General features: G+C 39.5%; 1 protein-coding gene and 1 pseudogene across 1 annotated transcript; both read right to left on the bottom strand.

Annotated features, from left to right (window-relative positions):
- Window positions 1–1,258: 1,258 nt before the first annotated feature.
- On the bottom strand, window positions 1,259–4,879 carry LOC132971967 (fizzy-related protein homolog; annotated as a pseudogene).
- An 8,028-nt stretch (window positions 4,880–12,907) lies between these two features.
- Window positions 12,908–20,256, bottom strand: rx1 (retinal homeobox gene 1). The gene is made up of 4 exons (XM_061032727.1): window positions 18,847–20,256; window positions 17,616–17,934; window positions 14,806–15,059; window positions 12,908–13,765 (listed from the first exon to the last, which is right to left on the bottom strand). The coding sequence occupies exons 2-4, from the start codon at window positions 17,917–17,919 to the stop codon at window positions 13,241–13,243; spliced, it is 1,083 nt and encodes a 360-aa protein (XP_060888710.1). The 5' UTR covers window positions 17,920–17,934; window positions 18,847–20,256; the 3' UTR covers window positions 12,908–13,240.
- Window positions 20,257–20,652: the final 396 nt, after the last annotated feature.

The raw sequence follows: 20,652 nt of genomic DNA on the forward strand, positions 1-20,652 counted from the left end.
CAGGTTTTTTTTGTTGTTGTCTTATTAAAACTATTTGATTTAATTTAAACCATTTTTGAATTAAATGTAAACCCTTTGTATGCTTGTTTGTATCATAGACCCATAATTTGCTTCTTTTTTTTTTAAACATGTTGAAATATTTTCAAGCGTGCACCACTATATCATCATGAGAAATAAAATTGAGAATCACCTTCATTAACCTTCATTTAAAAAAATGTGGTGTCAGTGGAAGCCAGTCTGCAAAATCTTGGTTCAAAGAGGATGTAACCGTTGTTGTTGTTTTTTATCACAGGGTAGAAAGGTGTTGTAATTACTATTCATTAGAAGTCAAAACTTCTATAACTACCCATCTCTACTTAATATGAAGACTGGAGAATGATCACAGCCTGAATGAATGCAGAAAATACAACTCAAATAACCAAATAATGGTCAAGGGGGACACAAGGGTTAAAGTGTATAACAGTGGATTAAAAGGGGAGATAAATTAATTTAAGCATTTTCAATTGTAAATGTTCCATCAAGAAGATTGATAAAGCATCAAACAATCTAACTGATTTAACGTGAATCATGATCAGTATTCAACAATTCCTACACTGGTTCTTTAGCTACATCATTTTTTATTTATTTTTTTACTACAAAGAATCAACCATGTAATACATGTCTTGATGCACAGCATTAGACTTTCCGTATCCAGGAGGAAATCTGCATTTCAGCCAGTCTCTCTTGGCTTTAGTGTGCTTAAAGACACTGTACACATGGTGCACATACTGTAAAGGCCTTAGTGGGTGATGATGTGAATGTTTTAGTCATCATATATTTTGGCATTTTTCTCCTTAGAAGCTTTTAAAAGTCAAAGTTGCAATGGCAACATTCAATAAATAAGACCTAATTAAACTAAAACAGTAAATAGTGGCAGTACATTTCTAATTCCACAAGAATGAAAACAATATTTAAAAAAAGAAAAATGAAGTACCGGTAAGGCTTTAGATTTCTTCAACCCACTTGAACATTGTTGACTATAGAAAAAAAACGCCTTTCTACTGAGAGCACAACAGTCAAATAAATTCCCCGAATTTCAGTTGTTTTCAACTAAGTTGTTCAACTCAGTTGTTTTGCTGCCATTTCCTCTATGACAAATGTCCCATGATGCCTCATAGTGTGTACTGTATGTCCATAGCATCATGATGATGAGCTATCCAGTAGCACGGCCAGGATCAGCTCAAAGTAGAGTTTCAGAGATTTTGTCTTTTTTTATTTGTTATCGTATCCTTGTGAAGAGGTTTACAACTGATACAGACTCCTGCAACAACAGAAAACAAAGTTGATTGTTGGGCAGATATAAGGGGGTCTCAAATAACGGAACATAATAAGTGCTTTCTCACCTTTGTAGACCTTGTTTTTTTGAAAACGTTCCAAAAGCGTAGCGTCTCATCTCCAGCCCCAGTTACTATGGCCTCACCATCTGGGGACATTGCCTAATAATAAAAGAAAAATATCTTAGCAGAAATAAGGCTTTTTATTTTTACAATTAGCATGACAAACAACAAGATCACATTGTCACTATAAAAACCACACACACTGACCAGATAGAGAACTCTGTAAGAGTGTCCTGTATCTCACCTGTGTGAGAGCTGGATACTTCCACACCAAGATCTGGTTCTGAGAATAACCGTGAGTGCTTACCTGGGGGAAAAAAAGAGGCAACATTATAACCTGCTGGGGACTTTGTGCAGTTTAGTTTGAACGATTGTCCCTTGTACTCTCTACTGAAAGCTATATAAGAAAACTGTGTTTATACTGCCAATGTACAGCCGCACAAAAGATTTGATTCAAAACATTGAAGTGTAGACAAAGATTATCAGGCCCTAATTTTGAGCAGCTCTTGCTATGTTTTATCTTGATGTGCCAAATGTCCAAAAGTGTTATGGAAATAAAGTAGAGGAATATAAAGAGTTGCTTTAAAAAGATCTTTAAAACTGAATGTTAGTGATAATTGGGTTAAGAACAGGTGTAATTGAGAAGGATAAAGTGACTCATTTTTGAGTAAAACAAATACTAAAAGGTACAAATATAAAAAGAGAGAGTAAATTGCACTGCCATGTAGCTCTTCCTACAACAAACATTACCTCAATTAAAAAATGTATTATTGGCAGCGAGAGTTTGCACACAGTATGTATCTGGAGACCCTTACCAGCTCATTGGCATGTTTAGACAACTGGTCTACGTTCCATGCTAACGCTCCTACAGAAGAAACAAAACTTAATTTTGGCCACGTTATGATATCAACATAGGACAAAAAAGAAGAATGTCAGACAGAAGACAAACAAGTATTAAAAGAAGCTTAATGTTTATTGTTTCTAGTCCTTTTTTATGTTATAGTTCATTTTTTAAAGTGACTTTAGCTTCCCTGTTAAAGAAATCACCAACTCTGGCTGTGTGCCCTTCCAGTGCAAACAGCTTCTTCCCAGCACCAGCGTCCCAGACCTGGACATGTCCTTTGTGAGTCCCCACTGCCACCAAGTTTCCCTAAAAAACACAAAAATAGTTCTAATAATAAAGACTAGCTGTACCAAAAGTCCCCCTTCAAAGAATTAAAGCTATACATGTATGTATATATATCTATATATGTATGTACCTACCCTCTCAGAGCACCCAACTGAAGTGACAGAGTCTCCCTCCACAGATAAATCACACAACCTTGTAACCTGGAAAAAAAAAAGACAATTCAGAAAGTGATTCTGTTTCCTATGAAACAAAAACGTATTGTTTCAAATGAAAATACAATAAAAGTCATGTTCTGTTTCACACTCTGCAGTACCTGGCTAGCACAGACACTGAGCACGTTAAGAGACGACCAGTCCACCAAGTTGAGGTAGAAGTCATCCTGAAGCTCAGGAGCATCCAGGACTTTAAAAGGGATCTTTGAGATCCTGCGAGTGGGCTTTCTTGGTGAACGCAGCAATTTGTGACTGCAACAAGAAAAGTTTGACATCATGAAACACTGGCGTAATAAAAAAAATACAAGCGCTTTGTTTGCAGCTGGAATAAAACATAAAAGATCGAAAATTTTCTTTATGATATATTCGCCGGTTCATGTCCCGGTGAGTGCGGACCATAATATGGAAGTTGGTCTGGTAGCTACTAGCTGGAGAGGTAACAGGACACTTCCCAAGCAGTGCCGAGGTGCCCTTGAGCAAGGCACTGAACCCCAAAACTGCTCTGGAGCGCTCTCTGCATAGCAGTGTGTAGCAGCCCCACTCTGACATCTCTCCTATAATGCATGTCCACAGGTCCTGTTTGTGCATGTGTGTGAGAAGCATGTCCCTAAATAACAGAGTGTAAAACCTGAATTTCCCCTCTGGGATTAATAAAGTATATCAAAATCTAAAAATCTAAAAAAAACAAGTGATCTTACCTTTTGATGCTGACAGGCGACAGAGAGTAGGGGGAGATGTTGGTGCCATCGTCTGGTGAGTGAGTGAATACTGCACAGAAAACACAGGGACATACCATCCTATCCTCCACCAGCGTCATTACAATAACATGTACACTGACCGAATAGTGTTGTGCTCCTCTTTGACTTTGTTTTTCACCCCTATTACATACTCTGACATCATATTTAAGTCATGTTTGCTCTGACATCATAAGATCAATATCGTGCATAATTCATCATAGAAGGAGTTTAAGATGACATGCTCATACAGTGAAGAGACTTCTCTTCTCTGGGGTTGATGGCTGTAGACGTCTGTCCTCAGTTTGGGGGTCCTGAAGTTTGACTATTCCTGCTCCAAGAAGTTCATTCCTCAGCAAAGCAGAGTAGGCCAGCCCATCGGCTACATGCACAGACACACAATTAATATACAAGCAAAAAAAGTCATCCTAGGTGTTCCCAGGCATGTAACATAATTTCCAAAAAGACAGCTGAAAAACATATTTACATATTTACCTTATTATTATTATTATTATTATTATTATTAATATTATTATTATCAGAGGAAGCATCTTTTGTTTTTCTGTTCTGACACGGTGCCTTTTCATTTTCCTGAAAACATGAACATGTCATTTCTCAATAATGAGTAGATACATTTATCAAATTCACCCAAACACACTGTTGCATTTCATTATACATATGAGTACTGCTTTTCCCTTGCAAAGATGGGCACTGTCCTCATTATGTTTAACCAAACAATGTTCGTACATCGATCCTGTGGAAGTTGATATTCCAGTTTGCCCCCGCTCTGGTCAGAATGAATCTGTCTCCAAGCTTATTGGGTGAAGACTACGGCGAGCCAGTGGGCGTCTGACTGTGATGACTCTGTGTGAGCTTCTGAAACGACCACAAATTGTCTTAATTGTATGTGTTTGTGAGGCTCTGGAGGTTTGCTCACTTGTTCATAAATGTTGATTTGTAATAGAACTCAATAATACTATATGACCAGTGTTTATGTGAAACATTAACTTTATTAAAGAACACATAAAAACACATAGGAAGGGAGTAAAAAATAACTTACAACAGGGCTCAAGTTGTCATTTTGAATATTGATCTGACGAAGAAGGCGATGTTCATAATCTGGATCCATCCTAGGTTGAAATCCAGATCCCGCATTCACGAGCTGGAAGGATGGAGAGCTGGCCAACATCCACAAAAAGATATAAATCATTTTAATGGAGGAGCTATTTTTATTATTTGTGTGACTGCTATTGGGCTTTTAACTCACTCTACAGTGTTTGCTTAAATATTATTTAGAATCCTGAAAATACTAACTCTCAAAGATCAGAAATTGAGCTATTGAATCAAATGGCTTACATCTTATTGATAGAAAAACATATTTCACATGATAAATTAAAGCACTTAGAAGTCAACACTCGTGAAAGCATATCATGTATGTCTTTAGTCAAACCCTAGAAAGCCAAAAAAGGACAGAAAAAAGGTTTGAAGTGACCAACTAGTTAACTTCAGGTTAATTCTGTGACTATACAAATAGTGACGCCTTTTTAGCAGCCCCAAAAAATGACATTTCTAAGAAACAAAATGACATAACGTTATCAACTGTAGTGTAGTGTTTTAGTGTAACTAATACATAGACACATGTGCATTGTGGGATTTTTGACCCTCATCGTCGTGACGTACGTCTGTCAAATCAAAACACGGAAATGCTAAATAATGTAACGTTACTAACGAGAGAGGTTTTCTTTTGTTGAGCAGCCCATTACGATCACTGGTTATTTTACAGTGGTAAAACTGGGTAGGGATCGGGTCATAAAGTGTTTCATAGACTAGTATTCATTCGTAACGGTAGGCTACAACATCAAACTTTACAAGTATTTTAGATAATATCTCATGCTGCTGTGATCTTTCAGTAACACGCAATAAATACCACCGCTTATAGAAAGGTCGGGCACCACTTCTGATGGTCAAACTAAAGTACCGCTTACGTTAAATTAAAATAATGTAGTGTGTTATTGTACCTCAGTATGAGTGAGTACCTTGTCATGTCCAAACACCAAACACAGAGGGCGTGCCAACTCTACATCAGACCCCTACAGACTCAGCTACAGACTCAGCTGAAGGCAGGACTGCTCTGATTCTCAGATGTACCTTCTTCCACAAGTCCTATACCTCTCCTTCTAAATTCACTTGAATAAGGGTTTGCTTGTCTTTTATTCATGTCCCATCTCCAGCTTTTTCTGCAGTCTGACACATAGCAATCCTTTGATGCTACTTTCTGAACATGGGCCCTGAAACACTGACATGTCTGCATGAAATTAAGGCATAAATAACAACAGGATGTATAAATCAACAAGATGAGATATGAAAATGATTTACTCACCAGAGTTATTCGAATTGATGCCCATTGTACCCTCCACTTTGTTGCATCAGAATGTGCAATGTGCACATATTTATTGTTAATTGTGTTGTCATAAATTCCTTGCTCAAAGACACTTTAGTTGTGGGCTAATTTTCTATCCCAAATCCCAGGTATTCCAAGCACAGTGACATCACACTTTTTCTAAGAAAGCAGGTGCAGGCTTGTGATGAAATATTTGATAATCTAATCAGGCATGAAGCCTTGTTTGGGTTCACGACAGTTCAGATGTATTTTTAGTCCTGAGGGCTCGCACGCCCTGCCTGCTTTTTTAGATTATACTGCAACAAGATTAAAAGCTCATAATGTGTGTTTTGGTGATAAATGCTTGATTTTTTTCTACATGTATGCTCTCATCAAAAAACATTGCTGCCCCCACCCCACACACACACACACTATTCTTCTATACAATAATGCAGCCTCTGAAATGCACTGCTAATGACCATGTAGCTGTAACAAAAGGCTGAGAACTGTGCCTTTAATGCTGGCAAGTGTAGTGGTAATAATCACACACAGAGCACACAGAGGCCCCATGTGAACCTCACTGTGTGCTTTCTGGTGAGTGAGCCAATAGAAATTTACCACATCGGACACACAACATAGTTCTACAAGTGTGAAGAAGGCAACCCCCTCTCCCCAGTTCTGTCTGTCTATCTGTCTCCCTCACAGACACACCCACACAACACTGGCGCCAACAAGCAAATCCCCCCCCTTCAACCCGACCCCCTCAACTGACCTCTAATTATGTCATGCGAAAAAGCTGTGTCCCATTGTAAAGCTCTCTTAATCAAACCCAATTAATTCCGCTATTTTCCCTTATTGTCCTGTCCAAGGAACGCGTCTTCCCAATAAGACTGTTAACTCCAGCCGTGGCCCTTTCAGATCTACTGGGCTGCAGGAGCGAAATAATAGACTGCACAATTAATCAATTAGTCAATGGGGACTCAGCGGTCCTAAATGAACACAGTAACTGTGTACTGGAGGAGAGTTACAACATTTTGTAGGAACATTTCTAAATGTTTTTGAGGAAATTGTTGTCATTTGTAGGAATTTTCTTGGAAGTTCTCAGTGGGTGGAAGCCAAAACATCTCGGCTCCATGCTACAAGGCATCTGCAGGATTCAAACCTGGTGCCAGCTGAGGTGCAGTGAGACTTCGGAGTTGACCACTGATGTACTGGGATGAAGTATAGCACAGTATTGGTGAAGTGCAGTTTTATCATGCAAATTTTAAAATTACTGGACCCTGTGAGAGTTCAAGTTTCATCATAGCACCAACAACCTTAGAAACCAGCTGCAAAGGTTCCTTCTTCACAAAACCACCTCTTTGCTGTCGAGTTATAAAAGCAAAAACCATGTTCAACCCCAATTTGTGCAACAGTTTAAAACATTAAATAACCATCAACTGCAATCCATGAAAAAAAATCTGCAAGATGATTGAATTGCCTTTTCTGAATTACTCAATAAAACTGGTACTGTAAGATAAACAACTTCATAAACTGGATTTACAATAGTCCTAACAAAACGTGCCTATTTATTAAAAAACGTATGACCTTGCATATTGAGTCATGTTTTATTTCACTGACACATAACACAATGCTATAAAGTTCACTCAGCCCTCTATATGCCCTGTGTCAACAGGAACAACTCGTGCTTTAGCTGCAAGGAATGGGAAACTCTTGATGTCAGTTTGTGGCTTAAAAGCAACGAAACATAAATCTTGCAAACTCCATCTGATGCTATGGTTGCAGATGATCCATGATTAGCATATCAACTGATCTCCAGCACAGGTCTGGATCCAAACAGCAGACGAATCAAATCTTTGGTACATGAGGCGGGATCTCAATCCATTGAGCTAATGGGATGACCTTCTCCAATGGGATCACTTTGAGTTTGACATAAAAAAAAAACCTGCTGTTTTAAGTACTGCATAAAAAAACCCCTCCATGGGGCAAGGGAGGAAGGATGTTAAAAATGTTTAATCCATTTTATGGGATATGTGGATGTAGTACACCAATATGTGTGACCGCTTTTTTTTTTGTTTCGCTTACGATAGTAGTCTGTAACTTGCCCTCAGTGTGAAACAACTCAGAGCAAGTCAGAGCTTTTATCATTGCACACGCAATGAGGTGTTTCAGAGAGGTGTTCAGCACAAAGAAATCAAAGCCAGACAGCATAAGTGCTCCACTGCTCACTTGGTGTCTTGCGTTAAGGTTGGTTTTTTTTTTTCAATAAAAATTGCACTTTTTAGGTTTGTTTAGTAAAAAGTTGCCTATATCACTGTGTGCTGGTGGCAGCAAAACACTTTCCCCCCTTATTATCTAAAATAATGCTTTTATAGATCACAATGGGTTCACACCATGAGATAATTAGAGCTCAAACAGAGTTACGGAGAATGTGCGCACCAAGGTGGAGGAACAAGACACAAAACTTTCAAAGGATCGTCTGTCCTAGGGTAGCCTAACTCAGTTTACCAGTGAAGTGTGTGAACAGCACTGCAGACTGCTGTCCCTGTTAACTTACTAATGCTGTTGTAATGTGCTTAGTATGTCCAACAACATCACTGCTCCTTTTTTCAATAAATGAATAATCCCAAACATTCAAATTAAATTGTAAAATGTGAATTTGTGCAGCAGAGTATGAAGTCATCATTCAAATGACTTCTCTCAGCACCCCCAACTGAAGCTGACTTCCAGCATCCCTGTTTGGGGCCCGAGGTAGTCAGTCCCACTTTTCCCCCCACTATGACACCAATGGCGACTTACATAATACGTGTCCAGGAGGTCAAAAATCAATGTTCAGGTCTCAAGTCTCCTCAAGTTTAAGCCCCCTCATCATTAACTTGTTTCTCCTTCTATTTCACTTTAGCGAGAAGGCTTTTATTGTCTTTAGTGGACTGATGTTTGGATGTATTGTCTCAATTATGATGTCAGAAAGATAAGAAAGAGTGCCCTCCTATGTTCTATAACAACCACACATAGCTTTTTTACCATCTTGTGATTTATTATTTTACATCTATAGCCGCATGTGGACTGATTGATTTTCTTTGCCATGCTGATGTCCACACTAGATTATGAGAGCATTAAGATGAAAAAATGTAAACACCATACACCAACCATCAGATATCAACAAGGATAAATATTCAATAGTTTAAAAAAAGGAGTTATCTTGGATTTAGTCAGAAGTAAATAAGAAGGTACCCTTTGAATGAAAAATGTGAGATTTTGATGTGAGAGAATGACTCTTAACCAGGTATTTTTCCCTGTTATCCTGCTGCTGCTCTTTTTCCCATGCTTTTTTATGTGCCACTCACTCGGCGCTAAACGCATGCCTACCCTGGCCCCTGGCTGTGGCTATAGCCCCGACCAGGCCCCAGCTGAGCAGTGCCAAGCTGTCCAGCAGTTAGTTAGTGTCTGTGTAGGCCTGGCTCAGCTCGGCCCAGCCCGGCATGGGTACTAATCCTCAGGCTGTCAGAGGACCCTGCTCTGAACTCATCCTGCAACACAGGAAAACGCTCTAATTGGGGGATTTTCTACATCATTAACTCTGATGAGCAGCCATTCTACCCTCCCTCCCTCCCCTCATCCTCTCCACTCTTACTCACTCCCTTGCTCCGTCTCTCACTCCCACACTTTTCTCCTGCTTAGTCTCTTTTTTTAATGTTTGTCTTCTTCCTTTCTCTCACTTCGACTTCCTCACATTCATTGTCTGTTCGACCATGTTTTCTTTTCCTAAGGAAGTTGATCTTTTTTTCAGACATTCAGTGTGATGATTGTTTGGAAACACTGTGGGATGTGATCCCATTAACACAAGTCAACATGTGGAAGTAGTGAAAGGGTTGAAATCCCTCTAGTTGTATGCGGAGCAAAGCAACCAAGTTTCTGATAAAACAAAAACTAAAAACAAAACTAAAAACTGGCAAACTGTCCCCTATATACCCTACAATGAATTATAATCATTTTTTAATAGTACATCCATTATAATAAATTCAATTATACTGCATTCCGGCCCTGAGATGTGAAATCACTCCCGTCCCTGTGTTTTTTGTTCATTAAACAGAGAACAGATTCTTCTGTCAAAAAGTATAAAATAAATAGAATATATCAAAAATAGTTTTTCAACTAATGAAACAAATTTCACACATGGATTTAAGAAATACTGGTTGAATTTTCATTAGAAAAATAATCATAATTAAGCAAATGGGTTAAAAATTGTGTTTATTCTGCTAAAGATAAAATGTTTTCATCCACATCATTAAAAAAAGGTCTTTGAGGATTATGGTGTTAATTGTGTTTAAATTGCTGTCTGGATCTGTAAAGATGAACAAGTCTTCTTTTTAGAAAACCAGGAGCTTAGCTATAGATGTAATACTCCTCATGCCAGGCATAAACCAATTGAGTGAGTGTAATGCAGTAACTTAGAACTTCTGTGTAGGATTTAAAAGATGTTAAAAAAATCAACATTACTCTGTTATATCCACTGGCCTTCCCATATGCCCCCTGTACTTGGGTCCATGCAGGCCTCCATCTGTCTAGGAAAGTGATTCACACACTGAGGAGGCCAGCTCGCACAGCGGCACCGGTCCCTCTGTGAACATGTGTTGCAGCGGCTGAGTTGCCTGCCTGCCTCTCTGCCTGGGGGCAATTAGGGAGCCGGGCCTTGTGGTCAGAGGCCCCCCTGGAAAGCCCTGATTGATTGGAGTCTCATCTTCCTAACAGGCTGGCACCTTGCCACCAAACCATGGAACAGCAGAGAGGATCGGGAGGGGTAAAAAAAAAAAAAAAAAACTAGAGAAAGAAAGAGCCCTTATACGACAGAGAGAGACAGGGCACTAGTGTTACAGGAAAAGAAAGAAAAAGGTCTGCCCATGTATGTCAGATGATAACGATTATACTGTAGTAATCTTGGATTGCTCTTTAGACTTAGTGGGGTAAGAAAAAAAAAGCACTGACTGTGTGGGAATGAGTGCACAGGTCAACATGAAAGCACTGCAGAGAGAAAGTGGGAAACATATTCTATCAAACTATATTTATTTTCAGTAGATCTTGATCTTCTTTTTTTTTCCAGAACACGGACATCAATGATCCAAAAACAATTTACGCAAAAAAGAAAGAAATCACTACAGCACAGATATTACTACAACACATATGAAGCAAAACAGCCATTCAAGAAAAAGAAAAAAACACACTGTACATTTTCACATAAAAAAAAAACAACAAAAAAAAAACGTTAAACTTCTAGTGCATATGTCCATTTTCTAACCTTTGGCTTTTTATTGGTCCCAAATCACATGTATGTAATATCCTAAGGACGCTCTGTACTTGAAAGGTAATTCTCATATGAGGTCCTGGCATTGTCCAATAGGAAGGCTAAACATCACTAACCAACAACTTTACAAAACATGAGGACACATGACGAGCAGCAGATATCAAACTGCGTTTCTAACTCTGTAAGCAGTATAACATTTGATTTTTAACTGAACCAGAAATGATTTTATACTTGTGTTGCTGCTGTTGTTCTCAGTGTGGATACATGATTAACCGTTGACACAACTTTCACATCATATTTACGTGAAATATCATACCATACGAAAGGGCAGTTAAGGGGACAGTAGTTGTTCAAAGAAGATAAAAAAATAAAAGTTATTCTGAAATTGCACTTTACATCAAGGACTTTCTCTCCCTCTTTTTCCACAACAGTCAAAAAAAGTTAACATGTAGCGTTAGACTATTTCTCTTCCTGTTCATAGTTTGTATGTGAGATGTAATCTGTATGCTTAACCAAATACAAATGTATCCAGCTGTACTGCCATTATTGAACACACCATGGTTAAGTTTAAAAAACAATCAGAGCTTGACTCTATAACAGATGGTTAAAGACCGATACTGTGTCACTAAACATCAACAGCTACAACCCATGTTTCTCCTCCTTTGATTGAGACAAAAAAAAACCTTCAATGACAAAATGGTTACAAGGGCCTATTTAGTGCAGCCTGCACTTTAGTGCAGTGCCCCCTACCCCCCAAAACCCCCTTCAGTTTCAAACAAAGAGGATACACTTGGATCAATTGTGCCGAACAAAGACTAAACTATGTGGGGTGACGCATCACACAGGGCTCTTTCTGCTGCCCTGCACGTACACGCAGTCACCCAACAGTGAGCTGCCAACAGGTCTTCTCCTCCAACAGCCACTCAAGCAAAAAGAGGGTTACTCTGCTCAACCCGTCTTTCTTTCTATCTTTCTTTTATCCTTCCTTCCTTCTCTCTCCACCCTCCTTTAAAGCATCTCAGCACAAATCAGATAATTGTGTATCATAATTGTGCAGAATTATTTTTGGTTTATTCTCAGCTGTGGGCCACTTAGAAGGTGCCATCATATCTCTGATCTATTCTACAGTGTCTCACCTCAATATCAAAAAAAGGTTTCTTCCAATGACAGCAGGCCTCACTGGTCCTCTGCAGTCCTCAACTTCCAGTTAAACAGTTTATCTCAGCGAAACAGCAGCCGGCAAGAAGCATTGTTGATCATAGTGTAGCTGGGAGATTAGCTGAGCACGGTGACACGGCTTATATAAAACAACAGATTAACACGATATGCAGTCAGAGACATTGTTATGTATCTGTATGCCTTGATTTAAAAAAAAAAAAAAAAAAGCTGCTTTCACATTAAAAGGAGTCTTGACTCTCAAGTGGGAGACTAACCAGCTGACCCATGAAAATGCGACAATTGGATTAATTAGTAAAAACACAAACGGAGTGGGAAAAAACAGAAAGGAGAAGTGAAAATGGACTGCTTAATAGCAGGTGCTTTGTCTAACTTGATTATCAATTGTTGACAGAAATGACAGCAAAGAAATATTAGAATCCCCAGGAAAAGGGGATTTTTTTGTTTGCTCATCTTTAAAGAGTAACATTTAAAAAAAAAAAAAATTCTGGACCTGCCTTTGTCACGAGACAAACTGTGAATATTGATCAACATCTAAGCATTCCTCTACTGTGACAGATCAGAAAAGAAATATCGTGATCCTGTGGCGGAATTTGTAATTAGAACAATGGCCACTTAGAAAACATTTGCCTTTACAGCAACCCAGGCAGGATTAAACACCTAGAGACAGAAGGGAGAACGAATGGCTGTAGAGTTCAATCGTTTGCTTTTAGTCCTTGAGATGAGAAAAACAAAATAGAGAGAAAGTCCAAAGAAAGTCCTCAGTTTTCAAAGTTCAAACACGTCCATGTCCTTTCTTTGTGGGTAACAGAAAGGTCACTGTCATTTTCCAGCATTTTAGTTAAGTGTTACCCTGAACAGTTGAAACAACGTCAAGTCTCTCTTTTCCAGTGTCATCCACATCTTTGTTAAACATGCTTTATTTGTTTCGTCACATAGGTTGCCAGGTCTTGTCCATAGACTGGATGTGTTCCTTGGCTTTCATTCTGAGTGCAGCGATACTCGAGCTGCGCTGATCCACGTCCTCCAGTGGATATTTGTCAGGGTACGGTGCAGGACACTGGTAGGGCGGAGGAGCCATACTCTGCATTCCCTGACCCATAGAGGGGTGAGGATGTGAGTGAGAGTGAGAGTGAGGGTGAGAGTGAGGGTGAGGGTGAGGATGAGGAGGATGAGGAGGATGAGGGCTGGAGTTGAGGAAGCTGTGGCTGGGGTAGCTCGGCTGGAGGCCTTGAGATGGACCCATGAAGCCTGGGATGCTGTGGACTGGTGTAGCGCTGGACAGGGGAGAGGACAGCCATGGGTCCAGGGGGAGGGGGTTGGTCATCGGACCCATGCTGGTGTGTACGGGCGCCGAGCGATTAAAGGAGAGCATTGGCGAGTCATGTAGTTTCATGGTGCTGGCGTCCATCTTTTCCTGCCGACGCCATTTAGCTCTGCGGTTTTGAAACCAGACCTGTGGAACATAATCATGGAAATCACCTGAATACGAGCAACAATTATGAATTATCCACTTTTTAGATTTATTTCTGGCTTTTTGTCTTTATTTGAAAGGACAGTGGATAGAGTAGGAAAGAGAGAGGGGAATGACATGATTGGGCGGACTTGAACCCGGGCCGTACGCTTGAAGGACTTTGGCCTCCGTACATGAGGCATGACATCATCACTAGGCCATCTGCACCCTATAAAAGTTGTTATTATTCATCATTCAACTGTAAAAGATCTCTGAATCGAACATTAAAATGAACTTACATAGCAACCTTTAAATCATTGATGAAAGCCACAGCATGTGGCTAAAAGCTCCACAAAATGACTAAAAGTGGATGTGGTGCTAACATTGAGTTGCACAAATGTTTGATTGGTTTAGAGCTTTATTTCACCATCTAACAGCTAACCTGGAAAATCTTAAACATGGCATTTTGTCCAAATCTTGGTCTGGTTTTTTCCTCTAAAATAAAAAAATGTCAATCTAAAAACTGCACCTGTATTTCATTATTGCTCTATGTGACGTTGTCAACATGTGCTTTTACAGTCGGGAACACAAACCGTACTCCTGTAACTGTCATGTTCAATCTCCTAACCTGTATACTGACGAGCCAAAGGCTTAGAGATCCTCTGTTTTCCTAGACAGCGCTTGAGCTTTTGGTAAAAAAACAACAGTTTAACTCTTAAGATTGACCAGCACCTTGTTATGTAGGTGTCTAAGTATTCAACTGTGCTAAAACATCAAGCCTTTTTTTATTTTTTTAGATATTTTTGGGACATTTTTCCTTTATTGGATAGGACAGCTGAAGAGAGACAGGAAGTGTTGGGAGGAGAGAGAGGGGGGTGACATGCAGCAAAGGGCCGAGGTCGGATTCGTGGCCACCGCTGCTGTAAAGGGGACTATAGCCACAGCACATGGGGTGTGCAACATAACCACCAAGCTACCGGCAACCCCTATATCTAGCTTTAAGAAAACTTGTTTTTCATGACTCATGTTGTGGCTCCTCCTACCTGAACTCGGACTTCTGGGAGGTTGACTTTCATGGCGAGCTCCTCCCTGCTGTACACGTCCGGGTAGTGGGATTTCTCAAAGGCACGCTCGAGCTCATGCAGCTGGTAGGTGGTGAAGGTGGTGCGGTTGCGTCTGTGCTTCTTCTTGGGCTGATCGTCTTTGCATGACTCTGGTGACTTGCCTTCATCGCTCTCTACACTCTTCCTCAGCTCACTCAGCTCCTCGTCACACTTGTTTGTGAAAAGGCCAGTATCTGTTCACAACACAAGAGAAATGAATCGGGCTTGTACGTTTCCTTTACATATGTTTTGACCATTTCTTTTACATCAGACATTTCGAATCAAACAACATCAACAACAGATTATAAGAAAGACCTAAGAAGAATGGGGAGTTCAAATGAAGAATGTAGTTCCCTCTTTCCAGTAGAGCAGACATTAGTTTGACACCTGCAACAATAGGCTACTGTAGGTCAGTGAAGCAAGCAATCCCCTGAACTTTCTATGAAGCTCAAAAACATTCCTAATCGGATTTAAGGAAGTTGTTTCCATTGTTTATCTTCTCCACATTTAAAGTACCCACAAAAAGATCCATAAATCATGCCAATTACATTACTTACTGAAGCAGTTTCTTACGGTCTTATTGACAGGGAACCGAAACTGCTATACAAATTCTCGCTATTTTTCATATATTTGTCTATTTCTAAGAGAGTATACATAAAACATTAACATGTCTGCAACCCCTCACCACTGACAGGAGTTTCACTGCAATTGCCACGCCTCACAATTAACTATTTCCCTCCAGACTTCCTCCTTATCTCCTCTGAATCTCTAATATACCATTATATGTTTGTATACCATTTTCATTAACAGAGAAATACAAAAAAAGTATAAAAACATTGAGCTGAGTAGAGATCCAGCAGATAATCAAATAAGTAAAGTCCAAAGATCGATCAGATCAGCAGCTCCTGTGAGGCAGCTTCTTGAAAAGAGTTTATGTCTGCCAGGAGCAGACCTCAATCAGCCTCCATACATATTCATTTGGGTTGTTTGGGATTTCTCTCCTCAGCTGCTCTATTCTCCACCTGACTGAAGGTTCATCACTATACGCTTCCCGGTTTTCTCATTATACATGTGAATATTAAATCATCTAATTAAACCTGCTACAGCTTTTAAAAGGAAGATATCTTGACCAAACATTTCTATTTAACATACGTTCGGCTCCCTGTTACTGTTCCAGTTAAAGCAAAAACTGTACAAAAACGTAACTGTGAGCTTGTGTCTGTAACGGAGATGTGTCAATGGAGATAAAGGAGGGGGTCGTTCAACTGACAAACGGGAGCAGAAGCAGAGGCAGCGCAGTTTTTTTAGGGGTTCATTTATCCACCTCTCATTAAGCAGCTATGACAAAGGCCAGGCTCGGACAAAGGCAGAGGTCAGGTCTGGTTCAGTGACCAGCTCTGGGCCTGTCAGACCATCACAGCCGCTGGTCTGAAGGCTGCCCACTGTTTATCAGCCGGCAGAACGTCTCAGCACAGAGAGGGGAGGGGGGTTTGACTGACACCAAACACAGAAAAGTTGCTCATTCAGGAAGAAACATGGGCTGACTTCACAGGATAGTTACACACAAAAGAATGATGTCATTAGTGTTGATGTACGTTAATCAAAGGAAACTAATGCCCCTTCCCCCCCCCTTCCCCCTTCCGCTGGATCCAGCGTCTGAGTTTGAATTGGAGGTATATCCATCTTGTGTTCATGGAAATGTCATTTTTATTATTTCTGACACAAAACAAAATCATCAACCACCTGCCTGATCCTGCATGTGAAAATAGCTTCAGATTAAACGGGATGAATTTGACTCTGAGACGGGGACGATAACAATAACACCCGAATGAACTACTGTAAAATCTAATCTGCACAGAAGAGAAGATTAGGGGAATTCCGCAAGGGGATGGGATTGGGTTTGGGGACATAAAGCCCCTCCACCATCTTGTTCTGTGATTTATCTCTCAATCTCAGCCCACTCTGTTAATGCAAGAGCTCTACAGGGCAACAGCGTGCAACATGAACTGTATAGAAATGCTGCACTGAAACACATGATCCTCTGGTGCTGTAACTGTGTAATTTCCAACAGATTATTGATGATCGTTTCACTTGTCTTGACAAACAAAGTTTGTCTGATTTCAAAACTTTATCCATTCCCAGGTTTAGATGTGCTGTGATACAGAACCTATAAGATGATACATTATTATAGTTTTTTAAAACAGAGCTCTACAATGAAAATAAAGAATCATATTGTATCTATTTGCATGATTGTTTTTAAAGTTGACACAATTCAGAAACTGTTTTTAAAGTTAAGAGAGAGTTTTTTTTTTTACTGCATGCTGTGTCTTTAATGCATGATCTTTATACCAATTAAAACTTTTTTGAGATGAAAAGCTCAGTTTGGCTCTTGAACATGTTTTGTTTTGATTATTAAACTCAAACTTTCATTGGTAGCCAGGTATCTTTATGCTCAGGTGTCAGTTAAGATTTATTCTGTGTGCTAAAGAGCATCAATATCCTGACTTCAGAACAGCAAAAATCAACCCTTTCTCCTCTTATTCAGGAAATTCTGAATGCAGAGCTCGATCCTAGGAGCAATGCTGCTGCTGTAAAATCATTAACCTTGATAATTTTGTATGATTCATAAAACCTTATCATCAAACAAGATCCGAACTGAAAAATACTCCACCCTAAAAATGGGGTACACTACAGTTGAAAATGTTGCCAGGTTGGAAACCTGCATTCCCAGCTTCAGCAGTCAGACTTACCATGATACTGCTGCTCTGTGCCCCCATTTCTCAGAGAGGAAAGGTGCCCGCTGTATGTTGGGTGTGACTGGGGCTCCTGCTGCTTCCCAGGCTCTGCCAGGCCATCTATGTCCACTTTATGGGGCCGCGGGCCCCCGGCGGGGCTGAGCAGGGGGTCCTGGTCTTTGCTGAAACCTAGAATGACATCAATGCTGTGGACGCGGCCCCCCGCAGCAATGCCCCCACCTTTCCCCATCTCGTGGAAGTTGCTGGGTGAGAGGCAGCTGTCGTCCACCATGCTCATGGTATCCAGTGATAAATGCATTCGAGCGTCTGGGCACTGTGACCAGAAGGGAAAAAAAGGGTTTAAGTGAAGGTCTAAGGGTGCAGGACAGGTCAGAGATCACCTGGGGATCCTTGGATAACTGAACCCAAGTACCTTCTTACATCTAAACCAGCTTATCCTCTGCAGACACTCAGGGAGTCCAGAGACGGCCCCTCCACTTGGAACGCTATAATACACACAGGAGAGTGTGCTGAGGGAAACTGCCTTATTTTTTAATTATCAAAGCTAATAGCCTCATATTGTTAATTTAGTATAAGAATAATCAGCAAAGAAAAATCTATTTGCATTCCATTTTCTCAGATTCTGTAAAAAAAGAAAAAGTTAGCCATACTTTGATTCTCTGTCAAAGTAAATAAAAGTCAAACAAAATATCAGAATAGTCAAACAGAATCAAAATACCTCACACTAACTTGTTACTGTACTGAAAACGCTTCCTGCTTGTACTTACAAACTCATGAAATAATTCTTATTTCAGTCAAAACACAATATGATTAAATGGTGCATAAACAGTGTGCTATTTTTAGGAATTACACAGTAATGTATTTACAGGTTGCTTAACTTTTTGATAGAAGTAGTGCATGTTACTTTACATTAATTTAAGTTTGTGTGTTGTTTAGTAAAGATATGCTGGCAAAGAAATGGAAAACCATATAAAAGATGTCCCGCTTAAATTAAAGTCGGTACATCTTCAGACGTGTGTAAAAGAGCAAATGTAAGGGACTCACTTTATTGGCTGTTGATTAAAACAAAGTTTTTAAAGTATCATAGTTTTGTTATTTGGTGCACAGTGATCACACCACTATCTTTCGGACCAACACATCTTTAGTTGCCAATTAAGTAAAATAGTTAGGTTGAGTGTCACTGAATGGCATGACAGGAATACAACAGTACAGTGTTGGAGCTCACCTTTTAGAGGTTATATGTTGAAGTAATAAAGTTGCTGATGCCAGTGCTCCACCTGTTCCTTCAAACTTCACTCTTCCCAGCGCTGCAGTGTGCTCTGCTCGCAGTCACTCAGCCGGCTCTGCTTTCCTCTCATCTCTCACAAAGATGTCTCTATGTAGTAAAACAGTCCTGACAGAAAAACTCAGAAAGCAGTCCAATAATGTGCTTCTAAACCATGCAACCTTGTTGAAAAAGGAGGCTCAACAGCACTGATCAGATGCCATGCACTCGTGCTCAGGGAGGACAGTGGAAGACGAGAAAGAGAGAGAGGGAGAGGTGGACGGGGCTGAGGGGGCGTAGGAGGTGAAACGAGGGGATTAGGAGAGGGTTATTAATTGGAATCCTTCCCCTTTAAGGGTGATTAGCAGCTGTTTTCTGCACAAGTGATTGTTTTAAATGTCATTTCCATTCAGCCCCACAGGAGGAGGTCCATGCTAATGAAGCCCGGACAGGACTTTCTTTCATAAAAGTATTGTTTTAGAGACAAAAGACAAGCTGAAAGTTTTCACTGAGCTCACAGAAAAACCCACATTATGTGGAATTATAAATGGAAAAAAGTAAACTTAGAAATGGTTAGACATGGGGTCAAAACTATTAGCATAAAGAGTATTTACATGTTACAAGTTGACACTTGTGTTGACACATACAACTGAATGAAAAAGCTTTTCAATCATAAATATTTAAACAAATATCACCTCAAAACCTGTATTATTTCATTTACAAAAAACAGATTTAAAATTTACCCCAAATATTTCTTTAAGAGTGACTTTTCTACATGTGATCTGTGTGGGTTAAATTTTCTTTCTAAGGGACGTCTCGTTACAAAAACACATTTATTACAGATCTGCCATAAAATACATGTAACTTGTGTTGTTTATAGACTGTAGCAAACTAAAGGAAATAAAGTAGAAGCTAGCCTCAGCTGCTTACTTTGCAACAGTAGAAATCCAACAAGTAAACACATACTTTTAAACCTTTTACAAATCTTGAACTGAGTTATTAAGTTATAAGCTTTTTGATTAACATCTCAGGCAAATTTGAACGATATGTTATTCTACACAAAAAAAACGTTGTCGGAAATACTGCTTAGGTCTACTAGTCTGTATATAGACTTTCACCTGTTGATTTTGTGGGATACTTAGTTTACATGAACAACACCATTATGTTTATGTTAATTCTCTTCAGGGGTCATCAGTTAGACAATATTCAAATGTCAATATAACTCAGTCGAGCTTGCATGAAATAAATTATTCTTCATTAGTGCAGAACCAAAGCAGGCTGATAATATGGAGGCTTAAGATTATTTGATCAAATTTAAAATTATTTAAAAATTATTAAACTAATGTACTATTTAATTTTACAGATTTAAAGTGTTGCGTTCTTGGCGATCATTTCATACTGTTACTGATAATGTTAAAGAAGTGATGTAGATAATGTTAAAGAAGTCGGGCAGAGAAGATCATGATGTAACAGAGCCAATAAGGTTGTTGGCTGGATTTAATGGCAGATCTCAAGAATATAAAAAGCACGTGAGGTCAGAAAGATGTAGAGTCAAACCTCCTGTTGCAGAGTTGCATTGATACTTTTTTTGCCTTTGTCAATTAAGCTACATAGGACATGATGATAAATAGACTTTAAGGTTACTTATGGGTAAATGTCGACTAAAACAAACTCCTAAACAAAAACAAAGTCATGACTGTGTAATGTGTAATTGTGGTTGTTTATTCTTTGTGTACAGCAGGCTGTGTCTGTCGTTAGATCAAAATC

This window comes from Labrus mixtus, chromosome 3 (assembly GCF_963584025.1).
Source record: "Labrus mixtus chromosome 3, fLabMix1.1, whole genome shotgun sequence".
NCBI classification, from domain to species: Eukaryota; Metazoa; Chordata; class Actinopteri; order Labriformes; family Labridae; genus Labrus; species Labrus mixtus.

Bases quoted from the DNA above. Each gene is read 5' to 3' on its own strand.
- rx1 (XM_061032727.1), bottom strand. From the start codon at position 17,919: ATGCATTTATCACTGGATACCATGAGCATGGTGGACGACAGCTGCCTC. The intron at 15,060-17,615 runs GTAAGTCTGACT...TGTTGTGAACAG, and splicing joins CACAGAGCAGCAGTATCATG to ATACTGGCCTTTTCACAAAC. The intron at 13,766-14,805 runs GTAGGAGGAGCC...TATGTTCCACAG, and splicing joins TCCCAGAAGTCCGAGTTCAG to GTCTGGTTTCAAAACCGCAG.